General features: G+C 31.2%; 1 protein-coding gene across 2 annotated transcripts in view; it reads left to right on the top strand.

Annotated features, from left to right (window-relative positions):
• Manea (mannosidase endo-alpha) overlaps positions 1–18239 on the top strand; it is a 37600-nt gene extending 19361 nt beyond the window's left edge. For both annotated transcript variants that reach the window (XM_004862509.3, XM_021242669.2), the window contains exons 3-5: positions 4136–4245; positions 14317–14393; positions 15165–18239. In XM_004862509.3, the coding sequence (XP_004862566.1) occupies positions 4136–4245; positions 14317–14393; positions 15165–15822 (845 nt within the window). In that variant the 3' untranslated portion in view covers positions 15823–18239. The remainder of the gene's footprint in view (positions 1–4135; positions 4246–14316; positions 14394–15164) is intronic.
• Positions 18240–19606: the final 1367 nt, after the last annotated feature.

The raw sequence follows: 19606 nt of genomic DNA, 5'->3' as shown, positions 1-19606 counted from the left end.
TACTGTTATTATTTTTTAAATTATCTTTCTGGTATGTTCCTGGGTCTCTTACTTTATGTCTGTCATTGATTGTGCAGAATTCTTAGTAATTATTTGTTCAAATGTACTTTTTGCCTTTTCTGGGTTTCCAATTACATGTGTGCTGGAACTTTCATATTTATCCCACAACTGTTTGAATATGTTCTTCTGTTTTTTTCTCCAATCTTTCTTCTCCTTATGTTTCAGTTACGGTAATTCCTTTTGAATTGTCAAGAAGTACTCTGATCCTTCCCTCAGTTCTGTTGAATCTTTTTTTTTTTTGGTACCCGGATCGAAGTTGGAACTCGGGTCCTTGTGCTTGCGCAGCAGGCGGCGAAACCACTGAGCTAAATCCCCAGCTCTCTGTTGAATCTTTTGATGAACTCGTAGAAGATATTATTCATCTCTTTTAATAAGATTCTTATTTCTTGCATTTCTGTATCATTTTTTCTTATAATTTTTATCTCTTTGATGAGATTTCCCATTATGTCTTTCATGATGGCTATCTTTTCCATAGTAATTATAACAAAATTTTCTGATGATTCTAGAACCTGTTTCATATATAAATAGTTTTATTGAATTATGTTTATTATTTGCTTTTTTTTTTAACTAGTTTGACTTTTTTTTGTTGAAAGCATATCACCTGAGTAGTACAATGATCATAATATTTATATTTAGAAATGAGCTTGCCTTCTTTTTGTTAAATCTTTAGTTTGACACATATTTGAGATATTTAAAAGAAACCCTACATTTCTTGTATAGCAGAGACTGTATCATAAGCCCTAACCTTTTGGCTTGCCTGTACCACTTCAAATGAAGAGGAATTGTCTTGGGCTGCATATAAAATTATAATATGTGTGTGTGTGTGTGTGTATGTGTGTGTGTGTCTGTGTGTGTGTATGAAGTTTTGTGATGCACATATATGGAAAAAGTTTTTTTAATATTTTAACTTATTAAATTTTTTTATGAAATAAGCCCAAATGTAATAAATAAGAAAACTTTCATACTTAATAACAATACGTAACTAGTTAGTAATAAATAGCTATCTCCATGGACTCTCTCACACACAAGTAGATTGAATTACTCTTATCAGTAATCTCTGCATTTTACTTGCCAAGTTGCACAAGCTCATGTTTCTGATACATGCAGGTTTGGATTGGTGGAGATATTAACAGCGATATGTAGCTTTTAAGTAATGGAAATGGGGTTAGTGGAGTGAGCCTGAAAGTTTTAAAAATTTATATGACAAGTAGGTATTATGTTGGATGGGACAGGACTAGATTGTACTGCAGCTGATAAAAAAGTGTACTGAGGTAAAATGGGGACTATAGAGTTAAGATACAGAAAGTCATTATGTGTGTAGTAGGTGTATAAGTGGAGGAAGAGGGCAAAGTGTGAAGAAATGGAATTCTTTTGTTCATAGTTAGAATATATTCTGCAGGGTAAGAATTACATATATTTTGTTGATGAAGGAACAGAAGCAAGGACTGATGAGATACTTAAATACAAGCTCAAAGCCCATGCGTGTTCCATTATGTATACTACAATGCTTCTGACAGAGAGAGAGAGAGAACAGACATAGTGGTGCACACCTGTAATCCTAGCACATCTGGGAAGCTGAGGCAGGAAGATTGCAATTTCAAACACAGACTGGGCAATTTAGCAACTTAGTGGGAACCTGTCTTTAAATGAATGAATGGATGAGATGAAAGAGTATTAGATGAATTTGGAAAAGGGCCAATATGACAATTTTCAAAAATATTTTAAGTAAATGCTTATCTTTTTATCTTTTAGACAATAAAGGTGTTGCCTTAAAGTGTGTGATGTTAATACACACTGCGTGTTTATTTTAGTTGTTTTATTTTATTTTTATTTTTTATTTTTATTTTTTTGTTACTGGGGATTGAACTCTGGACCTTGCCGCTTGCAAGGCAAGCGGCAGAACCACTGAGCTAAATCCCCAGCCCTCAGTTGTCTTTTATAATTGGCTTATTGTTGTTCATTTTGTTTTATTTTCTTATGTTCGTGATTATCTTTGTTTGTATATTATTCATTGTTCTTTCAGATACTTTTTGCAAATCACTTGAAGGTCAGGAAGAAGTTGCCTTCCTCCAAGAAAATTTGCTTTTGCTTTTGCCCGGTAGCTATTGAAAATACCAGTTACCTCTAACATTAACTTGAGTTTAAAAGGACTACATAAAAATTGTGAAGTTGGGTTATATTCCACTGGTTTTAAGAGCCAGAGCTAGCCTACTTTTGCCAGTATGACAAACTGACTTCCTTGCTCATTCACTTCTCTTAGTTCACATGCCCTGTTCAATTTGGCTGGGTAGTTTCTTACTTTCTTTGGCTTTAAGAAATTCTTATATCTTGTGATTTAATAATTTTCATTGATTTCATAGTGAGTGTTGGTTTATTATAAGACCAATTGTTTCTGAAAATGTTTCCACTGTATTTATAAACAGGAATCTCATTTCTAATTTCATAGAGTGATTTGCTCATAATTTTCATATATATCATGGCATAATCTCTCTGTTAGGTGTTCTTCATTTTTTTATTTTGTATTCTTTCTGTTTATTTTTTGCAGAAAATAAATTTCTTTCATAGGCTACATGTTGATAAAAATTTTACCATCACTCTTCATTGATGTTATTATAAGCTGGGTTAGTGGGTACCTCAAATTTCAGCTTATAGGAGAGTAAGTTTCTCCTGAAACTACTCATCCACTTCACTGTATTATGGCATCCTTTGCCAGCCGGAGCTTCCCTGTAGCCGCATATATCCTAAGTTGGTTTTTTTTTAATCTTTCATGTTCTTGCTATTTTTAGTTTCAGAGTGGATAGAGGACATAGACATTTATTCCTATTAACTTTGATAAACTTCTGTCTTGTTCCTCTAGACAGAACTTCTATACATAGCATGGCTACCACACAATTTAAGTCTTAATATTCATGTCTCTGGTAGTTTCTAAACTTCCTGATATATCCCAATTTCCATAATCTTTTTTTAGTGCCATTATTTTTCTCTCTGTGTTTAAAAAGTCTGTTGATTGATACATAAATTAGTGCCATCTTTCTAATGGCACCTCATATCTCTCTATATAAAGTTTTGAATTAGTTGCTCTTAAGTATCTCCTCTCCAGTTAGTGATTTCTGTGAATACTGATATTTCTTATGCTCATAATTTTTCAGTGCAGAAGTAATTAAATATTATAGGGGAAAACTATAATTATTTTAAATCTAATAAGTATTCTGTTAAAAGATATTATGGGCAACACAAAAACTAGCACATGAATGTTTATTAAAGCTTTACTCATAATTGCCAAAAATTGGCAGCAGCCAAGATGTTCTCGGTCGGTTAATGGATACATATCATACAATGGATATTAGGAAGCAGTAAAAAGAAATGAACTATTAAGCCATAAAGAGACATATATGAAGAAACCTGAAAGGCAAATTGCTAAGTGAATGAAGCCAGTGAGGAAAACCATCAATATTATGATCCCAACTATTTGACATTATGGAAAACACAAAATTATAAAGACCATAAGAAGATCAGTTATTGCCAGAGCTGATGGGAGAGGGAGGAGGAATAAATTGGTGGAGCACTGAGGTTTACAGTAAAACTAATCTATCTGATATTGTAATGGTGAGCATGTGGTATTATATATTTGTCAAAATACACAGAACTCTACAACACAAATGGTGAACCCTAATGTAAACTATGGTCTTTAATAATAATCAATATTGGTTCATCATTTATAAAAAGTGTAATACAAGATGTTAGATGTGAGATGTCAATAGGGGAAACTGGACAAGAGTATTAGGGGCTGGCAGGAGGTATATGAGAATTCTTTCTTTGCTTTTCTTATGTAAGCCTGAAACTTACTTTTTTAAAGAAAAGTCTATTAATTAAAACAAAATTGATTTCTGATAAAATGTTCATAAATATTAGCTAAACTAAGCAAATAACCTTACACAGTCTGATAGAATGTAATAAACTGTTTCAAATGGTATATTTCTTTTTTATTGTTAATGATTTAATACTTTTCTACCTTTTTAGAATACTGGCAGTCATTCTCATTCTTGTGTCTTTTTAAATTTTTTTTTCCACTTAGGTGTACTTGCACTATCTTGGTACCCACCTGATTCAAAAGATGAGAATGGAGAAGCTACTGATAACTTAGTACCAACTATTTTGGATAAGGCCCATAAATACAATCTAAAGGTATTAAATTTATTTTCAAGCTACCTATATATAATTTAATTCTTTGGGACAAGAGTATAGTAATAACAATTTTTGGAATGATTTAATTATGGGAAAATAATGACTTAGAATCTATTAAAATATATTTCATGGAGAAAATTTCTATAATTTAATCTGTGCTTTAAACCTTATCCAAATTGTATTTTAGGGAGCTCTTATAATTTTTTCTAACTATGTGTTATATTAATCTATTTATTTATTTCAGCAGAAAGTTTGTTGAAAGTTTCTTTTGTAAATATAATATAAAAATTAATGAAGATTTATGTCTAAATGGCTTAGATGTCAAAAATCTACTTAAAAATTGTTAGCCTTACGATTTACATCTTTATAAAGTAGTTAGAAACTAAACCTCTGCTTAGATATTTTTCAAAATCAGTTTTCATTTCAAACTTCTGTACAGTGTATTCACATGTATCTGTGTAGTTAGAAAACAGGTGAATCTGAAGACAGTTTCAAGGTCAAGTCTATTCTACTCAGCCATTAGCATATATCACAAATGAGGAAAAATAAGGTACAGTGTTAAAATTTTCATTCTTTCTTTTGAGCACTTCATGGAAACAAATAGGATTGATGATTAAAGGGTTTTACAAATAGTACAACAAAGAAAAATTTTATACTGACTAATGAGAAAGTAAGTATTGCTTTTGAAATCCCTGGATACTTTTTCAGAAACTGGCTATGTATAGGTAGCAACATTAATCTTAATATTAAGGCACAAAATTATACTCAGAGTTTATGTTATATGATTACTTTCAATATTACTGAAAGTCATAAAGGCAAAACTATTTAAAAAGTATAAAACTGTTCAGAACTTAAATTACAACAATTAGAAATAACACTTCTTTTAGAGAAGACTTAAAAATGATACAAAAATAAATAGCACTGAGATTATTGTATTATTGATACCAACGGGATATGAATCATAAAGATAAAGGAACTGATAAGTATGAAGTATAAAACTAATTGAAACTAGGTTCAATTGCACATGCCTATAATCCCATTTACCCTGGAGGCTGAGAGAGGAGAATTACAAATTGAAAGCCAGCCTGGACAAGATAGTAAGACCCAGTATCAAATAAATACTGTGTATACATACATATATATACATACATACCTTCTAACTCTAGCCTGCATAAATCTATGCTTTCTTCTACTTTTTTAGAAAATAGTATGCAAACCACTGGTAAAACTAAATATAAAAAAATGGAAAAAAATAATATTGTCAAAAATTAAGAGAATATACCTAGAAAAGAGATTGAAATTTTATATTGGTATTTTTAAAATTTAAAAGAAATGGGTAGTTTTCTAGGAAAATACCTCAAAAAGTTCTTTATGTGCAGAAACAGGTTCAAATAATCTGAATTGACTAATTTTCCTGGACAAATTTGAAAGATATTTGAACAAATTTCTTTTCTGAAGTACCAGATTTATGCATCATCAACTTTAGCAAAACAGTTGATTCTTGTGATATTGAAATATTGATGTTGGAAAGTGTATTCAGTAGAAATTGATTCCTAACATCACCCCAGAACTTCACAGCTTCAAACAAAAACATTTGTTATTGCACACAATTTGGAAGGGTCAGGAAGGATCTGGAAGTGTCTTAAATAGCTAAGTCTGGTTTCAGGTCTCTCAAGGAGGTATCAGAGGAGCCGCTAGCTGGTGCTGCAGTCATTTGAGACTAGAGAATCTACTTCTAAGGCTTTTTATGTAGTAAGCAGATGATGGACTAGGAATTTAAATTCTTCGCCATGTGAACCTCTCCTCAGTGATACCTGAGTCTCCTTAAGACTTCGTAGCTGGCTTGCTCAGAGCAATTTGAATGATCTGAGGAAAAGAAAATCCATTATAGAGTTTTCAGACTTTTTCTTTTTTAACCTAATCTTGGAAGTGACATATTGTCACTTCTGCCCTGATCTGTTGGTTCATCTGGGAGAGAAATGCATCGATTGAGAAGACCAGGAGATGGGCTTGGGGAGGATGGATATCTTGGAGATGCAATAACAGAAAACTTTCTAATTAGTTCTATAATGACAAGATCATCCTTATTCAGAACTAAATAATAGCACAAGTAAGAGACTTACAGAGTCATCTCACTAATGAAAATAGACGCAGAATTCTTAAAGGAAACGTGGATAAGAAGTGTTTATTAGTAATGCTCTAAGAATGGTTCCAAGAGTAAGAAATATAAATCTGAATTGCCTATATTCAAACCTGGCTTCACCTCTTTCTGGATTTATATGTAATTCTTCTGCTTCAGTTCCTGCTTCTCCTAAATGGAAATGGTAACAGAATCTACCTTATAAGGTGGTTATAAAGATTACATAAGGTACTATATGCAAATAACTAAGATTAGTGTCTGGCATGGAATAAGCACTAGGAAATTGCTAAGTAGGTAAATCTTTGTTGACTGTTTATAGAAAATAAAGCATGATTATCTTAATAGGTACTGTAAATTTGAGCAAATAAGAACTAATTACTAATAAAACTCTTAAGCAAAGTTCTTTAACTTGATGAACTTTAATGTGATAAAAGAAATACTTTAATAGCTTGTATGATCCAACATACTCTTGGAGAAAACAACAGTATCGTATTCTTTTGACTAAGAACAATAAAAGAATGCCGTCTGTCATCAGTATTATTTAGTATTGTTATGGAGACTCAAAATGATTTGACTAAAAATATGTAAAAATGTTTTATAGAAAATGATCTTTCTTTCCAAATGACAAATACAAAAACCATGAAAATTTTATAAAACCTGTTAGGAATTATGAGTTCAGTAAAGTGGCTGGAATAAAAAAATATATACAATTCAGTAAGATGCCTAAAATAACAGAAAAAAATGAGGAAAAGTACATTGAAAATGAAATCAGTAGATGCACAGAGAAATCCTTTGTGTTTTACTTGAGAAAATGAAATACTTGCATGAATAGAGAAACTTAATTGCAGAAATGGCCATTCTCTCAAACATTTATAATTCCTTTATTTAATATAACTTATAAATTTAATGTAATCCCACTTAAAATTTTAGTGAGATTTTAAATACCAAATTTGGCAAACTAATCTTGAAGCTTATAAATATATTGGGATAAGTTTTTAAAATCTGTTAATAAAGGGAAAGTTTGTTTTTCCAGACAATGAAATGTGCTATAAAATAGCCGAAGTTAGTGTATGGGATTAGCCTCTATGCAGAAAGAAATCAGTGAAACATAATAGAGTCCAAAAACAAGACACTTCATATTGAAATCTAAAAGATAATTCAAGAATCATTTAAAATCAGGTATAAAAGTGTAAAATGAAAGTGTATTCATGATCTTGTCCTCATGATACTGATTTTTATTTTGTTTTATTTGTGCATTATCTACTCTTGTTTCTTATGGATGGACAATCAGATTTCATATTTAATCACTCTTGTTTTCAGTTTGCTCATGTATCTTCAAGTTTATTCTTATTTTTCAATGCAATGTGTTTATAAGTCTTAATGAAAATGTGAACTGTAGTGTCTTTTAATTAGAGACCATTTACTCTGAGTTCTCACAATTAGTACTACTCTTATTTGCTATATAACTTCCTAATGAAGGATAGTTTGGTTTTTGCAGTACTCGAAATTAAACTCTGTAAGAGGTGAATTGCTGTTGAAATATTCATTTCAAATAAAAATGAAAATTTATCTTAGTTTTCTTTTTTTCAAATTTTTGTTTTATTAGTATATGTTTGCAGTACATAATAACAACATTCATCATGGGGAGTTTGGTGTATGTACATAATCTTTTTGCAGCTTGAATATTCAGTAGTTATTAAGGAATAGAAATGAAACTCCAAGGAGGGTTAAAAAGGCAAGGCTATTATATTATTGCTTTCTGTGTAGCTGACTCATTTCTTTTATGATCACGAAACTCTTAATGCAGCATCTCTGAAATTAGCTGACCTGCCAAGAGCTGTCACTTGTCATATCCCTCAGTGCCATTCAGTGAGTTTTCATTGACATTTGAAATCCGCAGATAACCAAGCCTCCTGGTACCTGGCACCAGGTCTGAAACTGAATAAGAGATCTGTTTATCTTCCACAAAATAAATCCAATAGCCACTGTTCTGTCCAGGTTTTATAGTAACCCTGAGAGATGGGAGGGCAGAAGAGATTTTTAAAGGTAAAGTGAAAATGTTCTTATGTGTGAAAAATGGGTTGATTTTTAGCCTACTTAAAGCTTCTGTGTGTAAGGAAATGAACTCAGCCACCAGTTGTCTATGGAAATGCTACTGCCTTCTTAATCTCTCTTGCTAACATCCTCAATTAGATTTTATGTCTAGTGATCAGAAAAATTTGGAACTTGATAATGTGTTCCACAATTTTTAGAATAATTTCTTGGCCTTGTCTCTTCCAAAGAAAAATATACCCTTTATTAGTTTTTTTTTAAACCATAATGAAATACTTGAAGCTAGATAACTTTATGAAGAAAATAGATTGATTTGGGTCATAGTTCTGGAGGTTCAAGGGCATGGCTCTGACTTCTGCCTGACCCTAGTCTTTGTTGGGAGCTTGTGTGAAAAAGAAATCTAGTTGCCAGACAGGAAGCCAGGCAGGACAGGAAGAATCAAACTTGGCTCCTCTGATAGCCCTCATATGGAAGCTAACCAAAGGTTCTCATAACTACCTCAGTTCTTTTCAACGGCTGTACTGCCATCAAGACTTAATGACCTACCACTAAACTCTACTTTTAAAGGTCTCACCATTCTCACATTGAGACATTTTCAAGAAATCACATTCAAACCAGAACCGTCACACTTTAGCATGTCTCTACCTGGGTAGCTTTGGAATCTGATATTATTTCTTTATCTTATTGGGATGCCCTTTCATTTGTAAAATGACAATCCATGTGATGGTTTTATGTATTGAATTTTGCTGTGGTTTCTGTTGAGTTATTTTTGTGGAACAACAATTTAAGAAAACAATTCTATAAGGAGTAATACATCTTTTATGAAGAATGGAAAATTTTCCTTCTGCTTACTAATATTAAAACATGCAGTGGTACCTCATTTGCAAACTTACTGTGTCACAATTTTGGGGAAGATGGCTCCATTTGTGATTGTGTAGGGAAGATGGCTGGGGTTGTGTTTGTCACCCAATGGGAACAGAAACAAAATTTTGCTGAATGCTTTTGTTTGTGAACCAAATTGCACATAAAAGCATTCGTGAACCAAGGTATTACTGTACAGTAGTAATATGTTTAATTAGTGATATAATACCATACTGGAATTGTTTAAGCTGCTAAGGCAAAATGATAAGAAAAGATTAATGACTTCTGTGCTGATAAATTGGGACCTCCAATCACATAACTGACCATATATCTAAAACATTAATTATAAATGGTTTCATTAGTAACATCTCCTTTTTTCTTGCTAATCTTCAAAGCAAGGAAATAATCTCTGTCTTTCCCCCAATTTGATTAATATTTATTTTCTTACCCACTTTCCCCAAAATAGTCTTTCAGTATTTTATTTTAAAGTTGATAATGTCAAAATTAACAGTACAAATTGACAGTTGTACTGTAGTGATTTCATTTTCTTTTTTTTTTTTTTTGGTACTGGGGATTGAACTCAGGTCCTTTCATTTTCTTCTTTATTAGAATGTTTCTCATACTTTACGTGGGTATGTTTCTTTTTGTAAGGTGAAAAGGTTTTATTTTCATTCTTTTTTGTTTAGAAATGGAGAGTTTTAAGGCCATGAATTTGTTTCACAATTAAGCTTTTGTTATAGCTCATTAGTTTTGATTGCATAATGTCTTAAATAGCATTAGTCACTAAACACTTCATAATTGCAATTTTGATTTATGAACTTCAACCAAGAGTCATTTTAGGTGAGTGTTTTTTAAATTATGATCAAATAAGAAAAGCCAAAATATGTCATGCTTTAGTTACTTGTTCTATATTATGTTTAGCGACTGTACTAAGGGTATTTTGGAAAGTATAAATGAAAAAAATAAAAATAAAAAAATAAATCATGATTTTTCAGAGTCTGATTATCTGTGCTTTTTTTTGTCTGCGTATTTGTTGGTACAAGGACTGTAGCCATTGTAAATGTCATGCAGCAGGCTGATTTTGTATGGAGTATAAAAATCAGAGCTGAATTCTTTCCACTTATTATATCCAGTATCCTACACTATTAAGACCACAGCAATGAAACAAGTCCTTTGAATGTAACATCATAGAGATATTTGATAGATTCTTTCAGTTTTTAGCAAATGTTCTTCTTCATGGAAAGAAGGAATATATTACCCACTACATTGATGTTGGCTTTTGGTCCGTGGCCTGTTTTGGCTAATGAAACTTAGTGCATATCATGCACCTGCATGATTGCGCCAATTTCTTACATGAGAAGAGGAAGCTCCATTATGTCCGGAACTCAAAATGATAGAAGTGAGGAACTGATTTGGACCTGAGCCACATCCTAGAGCAGAGCCATCAAAGTTAATCCACAGATTTCATGTGCATGAAAATGTTTGTCTTTGAAAGCCATAGGAATTGTGAATTTGTTTGTTATTCAGCATCATAGCACCAAAACCTGACCAAATTAAATCAAACATCTAATAAAAGAAAATCATTTTGAAGTTTCAATTCTTTCCTTTTATTTAGGATTGTAGAGGGAAAAAAACCCTCACTTGATGGTTATTATGTATTTTAATAAATGTAATATTTTAAAGTAGACATTTTTTCTATTTTATGTATAAGTCATGTATCACATACTATTGGTTTATAAGCATCCAGTATTTATTTGCGTATGATTCTCATGCTATCATATCTCCTTTTCAGCCTTATGCAATTTTTTTAACAATGTGAATCTTTGATACAATATGTCTGTGGTTCTTTTTAAAATGATTCTCAACTCTTTTTGAAACATATTATCTATTATTTTTTTCTTCTTTTCTTATTTTTAAATGAATAGTGTGAATTTGCAATGAAACCTTGGTGAATATTGCCTAAAAGAAGTGTAAATTACAGACCTAGAATTTCACTGTTGTCTATTTTTGCATAGAAATCATTCATCCATTTATTATGTATGCATCCATTCATTTAGTACCTTCAGCATGCCAGATACTGCTTTAGATATGGTTAATGTTAAGATGCTCCAGATATAGGTTACATTAAGAAGAATAAGATACTATCACTGTCATTAAGGGAATTTGCAAACCACTGGAGGTCAGAGATGAACACAAATCACAGAAAAAGTAAAAAGTACTGTATTATGACACTACATAGGAGTAAAAAATGACAACACATTTTTATAGTAGGAAATGAAGGATATGCTGGGATGAAAGTAAGGAATGGTGATTTTGGAGAAGGAGAAAATCATGACCAGGTTTTTACTTTGGAAAGTTCATTTTGGACGCAGGGTAGAGAAGAGATTATTTACCTCATCATTCTGGAAATTGCAGCCTAAGATTGGGTAGCCCTGTTGTCTTGGGCCTTGGCAAGGGCTGCACACCATGACAGAAGCATATAGTAGAACAAACTGTACCACAACTCAATAATAGATTGGAAGCTTGAGCTCCATAATGCCTTGTGAGGGCAGCCTCCCAATGACCTAAGGACCTTCTTCTAACCCTCACCTCCTGAAGGTTCCTGTCACCTCCCAGTAGTGCCACTATGCAGACCAAGCATTTAAGACATGAGCCTTGGAGAGATGCTCATTCAAATCATAGTAATAACATTACTAAGAATTTGAAAATACCTATGCAATTGCCAGTTTTCTTTGGATTGAAGTTAAGCAAATAGCAAAGTTACTGAAAGATTTGACTACTTTAATAATATTAACAACATAGTTTGATTTCCATATCTATGAATTCTGCATGTGTAGATTCAACTGTGGATGGAAAACATTTAGGAGAAAAATTGTGTCTATACAGAACATGCAAAGCCTTTCTTCATTTTATTATTACCTAAACAATGTAGTACAGCAAGTATTGATGTAGTATTTACATTATATTTTTTATTGTAAGTAATCTAGAGATCATTTAGGATATATAGGAAAATGTATGTAGCTTATATGCAAATGCTATATCATTTATATAAAGGATATGAGTGTCCGCAGATTTTGGTGTCCATGGAGGTCCTGTGAATAACCTCCCCTTGGATACTGAGGAATCATTATGTACTAAAAAATTAAATTTGAGCTTAGTTTTTTTACTGGCCCGACTCTTTTTGCAATGTTACTGTGCTCTTATTTTACCAAAAAAAGAAAAAGAATGTTTTTACCAAATACTTTGACTTTAAAATTAATTGTGTGAAAACTAACACCACTGATTAATACAAAATGCATTAGATAATTTAGTTTTATACTGCAATAAGATAGAAGTCTCTAGTTCCGTAAGTACTTTATAAGTCCTGATGCCTAAAATTAAAACAGTACAAATATGTTTATTTGATGTAAAGATTTTCAATTGCTATTTGTAAGTGAGCAAAAGTAGAAATGAAAGTGAAAATTCTTATATTCTTTGTTTTAAAAATCTTAAATCGATTGTCACTTAAAGGTATCATCTGTACTGTCTGCATTACTAGTTAAAGTTGGTACATAAAGTAGTTTTGTTAGCCATAGTTTGCCTTGATTTATGTATAACAGCTATTTTTACGTAAAAAAATTAAATTTGTACATAGTGTTTTTTTATAAATATCTTTATTTCTGAGCAACTTGTCTCCTCTTTTTTTTTTATTGATTTTGGTACTGGTGATCAAACTCAGGACCTTGGGCTTGCCAGGCAGGTGCTGTGCCGGTGAGCTAAATCCCTGGCCCTTACATACAGTATTTTAAAAAGTTTTAGTTACTGCTTTCTACTGTTATGATAGAGACATACAAATCATATCATAATTTAAGAATTAGGGCCTGGTGGCACATGCCTATAATCCCAACACTTGGGAGGCAAAGCCAGGAGGATCATCCCTGTAAGTTGTTCTTTCTAGTACTGTTGGATATTTGTGAATAATTTGTTAAAAGTGGTTTGAATGATAATACAGGTTAAACGTAGATTTTTAATAAAGTACTGTTTACTGTTATAAAATAATTTATCACTTAAATATGTTATTCATTCCACTGAAATGTAAATTCACACACCTGAAAAAAGTATTTTCATTATTTTGGACTATGCCTGTTTTTTAAAATTTCTGATATATATATATATACACACACACACACACACACACACACACATACACACACATATATATATGTATATGTTATAGTTTATATCTAGATGTCCCCTAGAGCATCCTACACTCAGAAGTAGGGCTTTTGAAAGGTAATTGGATGATGCAGGCATTACACTCATTGGTGAATTGGTGCACTGATGAGTATACCTAAATGTGATGTTAGGAGGTGAGGCCTGGCTGGGAAAGATGGGTTACTAGTGATCTGGCCTGGAAGGTTGTATATCTCTCCTTGGCTCCTCCCTTCACTCTCTGCCATGAGGTGAACAATTTTCCTCCACCATGCCACTTTAAGGACTGAAACATCTGAAAACATGAGCCAAAAGTAAATCTCTCCTTTAAATTGCATGTTTTGGAAATTGTGTCTCAGGAACTAGAACACAATTAAGACACCCTGTATATCTTATATAGAGTATAACTGTATACAATATATATCCTTGTGAAGAATAAACTCATAGAAGAAAGCTTTTCACAATGGTTGAACATTTGAGCTCTAGAGTCACATTGTGTATATTGCCTGCAAAACTAGGTACCCCTCAGCAAATTACTAAACCTACCTGAATTTTTAATTGCCTCTTTTAGAAAATGGAGATAGTAACAGTAACTACCTTATGGAATTGTGAAGATTAACTGAAGTAATAAATTTAAAATTTTTCACATTTTATTTAGCAGAAGAAATCTTCAGTAAATGTTATTATTAAGAATTTTCTATTATTTCTATGTTCAACAAATGTTCATTGCTTACTAAATCAATCACTATTAAATATATGGAATATACTCATTTTTATTTTTACCTCAGAGATAATTTTTTTTCTCATCGATTTTTTTCTTTATTTAGGTCACTTTTCACATAGAACCCTATAGTAATCGAGATGATCAAAACATGTATCAGAATGTCAAATACATTATTGACAGGTGAGTTTCTTCTGTATTTATAATTGTTGTTATGTGACCTAGTGATAATTATTGCTATATAGAATGCATGCAATATAGATAGTATATTTAAATTATATTTGAGAAATTTCAATGGCTTATGCGCTGACATTTTTAATAAGTTTAAATTTTTTTGGAATGAATCATAATTATTTTGAGGACTATTTCTGAAATTCTTTACAGTTCACTTTCTGCATGAGTAAAGATTTGTGTTTTTAGTTTTACATGTTTATAAGGCCATTTATGATTTCAGTTATTGATATTTTAAATTGTTATTTCTAAAATATGAAAATAATTTTGCTTTTTTAGAAAACATTATAAAATATGAATGACTTTTATACTATTTATATCTAATATGATTAAAAGAAAGAATTTATTAATATATTTTCATTTTGTTAAAGGAATTTACTGATAATCTCTGACAGATGTCATACTTATCAGCAATAAAGGAACATGTTATACAAATAAAGTTTATGTATTCATGTATTTATGGGCTTTTTATGACAATCAACATTTGTAAAACTGAATATGAGATAATTAATTTCTTATTTGGTAATATGTCCAGTAACTCATTTTATAATGTGGAAAATTAAAGTGCATTTTTAATTATTATATTATATGACTAACTTCCTGAAGAAGGGGAATGATGTTCTTAAACTGCACTGATTAGTTTAATTTTCAATATGCAAAATTTTTGCTGTGACAGTTAAGTTGTGAATATTCATTTCACTTTTACATATGTTTATATTCTAGATACGGAAATCATCCAGCCTTTTACAGGTACAAGACAAGAACTGGGAAATCTCTTCCTATGTTTTATGTATATGATTCCTATATCACAAAGCCTGAAAAATGGGCCAACCTGTTAACTACTTCAGGGTCTCACAGTGTTCGAAATTCCCCTTATGATGGTTTATTTATTGCACTTCTAGTAGAAGAAAAACATAAAAATGATATTCTTCAAAGTGGTTTTGATGGTATTTACACGTATTTTGCCACAAATGGCTTTACTTATGGCTCCTCACATCAGAACTGGGCTAATCTAAAACTCTTTTGTGATAAGTACAACCTAATGTTTATCCCAAGTGTGGGTCCGGGATACATAGACACCAGCATCCGGCCTTGGAACACTCAAAACACTCGGAACCGAATCAATGGAAAGTATTATGAAGTCGGTATGGGTGCTGCTCTTCAGACCCACCCAGGTTTAATCTCTATCACCTCTTTTAATGAATGGCATGAAGGAACCCAGATTGAGAAAGCTGTTCCCAAAAGAACAAGTAATACAGTGTACTTAGATTATCGGCCTCATAAACCAAATCTTTATCTAGAACTTACTCGTAAGTGGTCTGAAAAATTTAGTAAGGAAAGAACAGCTTATGTATTAGATGATCAGATGCCCATTTCTTAAGGGACTGATTAAAGGTTAGTAATTATCAAAATCACCTAATTTCAAGAAATACATTCCTTTTGTTTTGAGTTATGGAACAGTACTGTCAAAATCAATATCTACTATTATTATCTTTATTAAAGGGTTTTTATTTAACTTTTTTAAAGATAGTAAATATTGCACTGAGAAAATATTGTAGAGAAAAGTTGTGTAAATAACATTCTTCATGGCATAATTTGCTACCTTTCTGACTGAAATCAAAAATCTGCTAGAGTGAAAATTTAATTTTCAGTTCACAGTGGATAAATGCCTGTGTTATATAAAGTAGCTATCACACAGCTAATTCTTGTTTGTATCCTAGGCCCACATATATAGGGCTGTATGTATATTTGGTACATCTAACAAAGACAAATAAGACCTAAAAAAGATGGTGTACAGATTTTGTTTCTAATTTTTTCAGTGATTATTTCCTTTATTATATTAGTAAAGAGTCTAGATAACTCCTATTGTGATAAAATTCTCAAAAATATAATCACTTTTTCTCAGATTTGCATGAATCTAAAACCACTTTAAATAATAGTCTTTTATGTATTTTAAGTTATATACATTTAAGCCTTACTGTGTCAGGAAGACTACAGTCTGTACCATCATTTGAAGATTTTTGGTTAACTATCGCATGCTAAATGTTTGGCATGTTTAGTGTTTCTGCTCTACTATGCTGTACAGTATATCAGATTTTAGAACTATAGAAAGCACTTTTATGAAAGTGATTGTATTTCAATTATTAGGAAAGTGCTTCACAATTATCATGAATATATGATGCCCTAGATATTATTATTTTCAGGATACCTTGTCAATCTCTAACTTTTCTGTAATTCATGTCTTAAAATTTAATATTCACCAGACATTATTAGCTAAGAAATAAGAATATTAATTCTATCACTAGGTTGTCTTTTAACATTTTATATTTTACCAAAAATATCAAAGAACGTGCGCTTACCATTTCAGATATTACCGACATGGAAACAAAAACTTGTTTATATTTAAAGTAATTTCTGAGAAGACACTAGTTTAAATTCCTATATGTAATGATACATATTCCCAGTTATATAATGATATCTCCATTTTAAAATGTAATACATTTTATGGTATCCATCAGGTTAAAATATTTGTGATAAATAACTATCATATTGTGGCAAATGGATCATTTGTGTGCTGAAAGTTAGTCTCTTTAATAACACATTAATGACAGGACCATAATTCATCTGTCTTTCTGCTGAGTGGTTTGAACCACCAGTGGTACATACATGACCGTCCCATGCATGAATGTACCACATCTACCACTAGGGGTACAGTTGCCCAATGAAAGAGTCATGCATGTACCACCAGTGGTTCAAGCTGATGAAAACATGTTCAAAACTAAAAATAAAAGGAACTCTATTATTATAGTTATGTTTGTAACCATAAGTACACTAAAAAGCATCTAATACATCCTTTTACATAAATATTCTTAGATATTTAATTCTATTATGAGAAGCAATAGGGTAATGCTAACAAGCAGTATATATAAATCGTCTGAGTATAGACATTCACAAACAAATTAGCACTGAGATTTATTATAAAATTGCCTACCAGGTGATAAAATTTATTTTTAAATAGTGATTTTGAAGTAAAATATCATGTTTAAAAAAAAAGAAGCATGTTTAACAAAGTTACTTATAATTTAAGAATTTTCTATTTCTCAGAGAATGATCAGACCATTGAAAATTTTCTGGAGAAAGTTACAAGGATAAATCAGTATAATGATACTTCGATAAATAACCGAGCATCTTCATAGGGACAAATATACAGTTATAACCTGTGAATTTTTTTATATCGAGTTAGCCACTGTATGTTATTTTAAAATAAATTTTAAATGTATACTTACTAATATTTTATAACATAACATATTTTATTAAGTTTTGTTGGAGAAATGTTTACAGGGGATTTTCGTCATTGCTTATCTTGTATATTTCAAACTGCCATAACAAAATGAATTTTGTGAAATGATACTGAGATTAAGGGAAAGTATATAAAAAGATGAAGTTCTCAGAAGGGATGCCACCTTTTTCTTGTTCCTGCCGAAGACATAGATAATGCACTATATCATATCTTACCTCTGTTCTGTCCTGATTCTCCAACTCTTTACCCTAACCGGTTAGTAGCAGTCAAATTTCAGAATAAAATGACACAGATTCTGTATTCATTGTAAAAAGTTATTCTCAAAGCAAAAATGATTGGAATATCTTTTCATAATGGCTTAGTAGTTTATATATTTTTTGCCTTTTTGAATAAAGTAATTACAGTAACCAGTTTACATCCATAGTCTACAGATTCAACCAGTTGCCAATTGCAAATATTCAGGGGAAAAAATTAAATCTATAGTGGACATATACAAACTGGTTTTCGTGTCATTATTCCTTAAACAGTACAGTAAAACAGCTGTTGGTACAGTATTTACATTGTATTAGGTGTTAAAAATAATTCAGAGTTGATTTTAACATATACAGGAGGATGTGCAAAGATTATATGCAGGTATTATGCCAATTTATATAAAGAACTTGAGCATTTGCAGATTTTATTACCCACTTACTCCAGGAACCAATCTTCCACAGATACCAAAGGATGGCTATATTAGGAAAATTTTTAAATAACTTTGTTCTTAAAGAAGAAAGCTTTTAGAATCTCAAGTATTCAAAACAGCTGCCTCTACCTTTTGATTTCTGATAGTTTAGATAGTAATGATCAAAGTAAATAAAGAACAAATAATTGAGTTATTTTTAAAATCTTTATGTGTGAATTCAATAAACTGAAAACACACATGGTATAGCATCCAACACAAGAATTATAATGGATTCTTTTATAAGTTACTCATTTTTGTTTAATCCGTCTAATTGTTTTTATTATATAAGCCAAATATTTTTCCTTTTAAGGACCAGTGTTATCAAGAACTGCCACTGTTATACTTGTCTGAGTTATATCTTAACTTGTTTTGTTGTACATTAAGATGAATTCTTAAAATGACATGTTAAATCGAATAATTTTCATCTAACAAAAGCATACATAAAATACTGTATCTTAGATATTAAAATCTTCACTTTATGAAACATTTTAATTTCTTATTGATGAAAGGCAGTAGTCAGCATTCTTTCTGTATTTTCTGTAGGGAAATATTCATTTACAAAGTAGGTATCTTTAATTTATATACTTTTAAAATTTGTGAATTTTTATGCATAAATTAGATGCACACAAAATTTAGTTTTTTAAACTGATTTGGGTGATGTTTCCACCTTTTTTTCTGCTATTGGTATCATATATTAGCTCTGACATCTATTAGAAAACTAATCTCTGAAAATAACAGTCACAAGCCACTAGAGAACCTACCAAGTTCATAACCATGCACTTTAAAAACTGATCACAGTCATTCAATTTAACATGAGTCCTCCTAAACTTTATGATAACTACAAAACAGGTTCTTAAAAATATGGGTCAAAATTTTATAGCTGTTGTAAATCAGATTCCTTTCTTGATTTTTTTTTTAGATAATTTGCTATTGGCATGTAGAAATGCTAATTTTTGTACATCAATATTTTATCTTAAAATTTTGCTGAATTTATTCTAAAAGTTTCTTGGTAGTCTTTTTGGAGTTTTCTGTATATAAGACCATGTCATCTGCAAACAATGACAGTTTGACTTCCTCTTCTCTGTCTGGATGCTCTTCATTTCTTTCTCTTCCCTGACTGTTCCAGTTGGGGCTTCCTGTATA

The sequence above is a fragment of the Heterocephalus glaber genome, unplaced genomic scaffold (assembly GCF_053883595.1).
Source record: "Heterocephalus glaber isolate CG9 unplaced genomic scaffold, H.glaber_assembly_v1.0 deba00001523, whole genome shotgun sequence".
In the NCBI taxonomy this organism is placed as follows: Eukaryota; Metazoa; Chordata; class Mammalia; order Rodentia; family Bathyergidae; genus Heterocephalus; species Heterocephalus glaber.
Note: the sequence above shows the minus strand (reverse complement) of the source record. Positions and strands in the feature narration are given on the sequence as shown.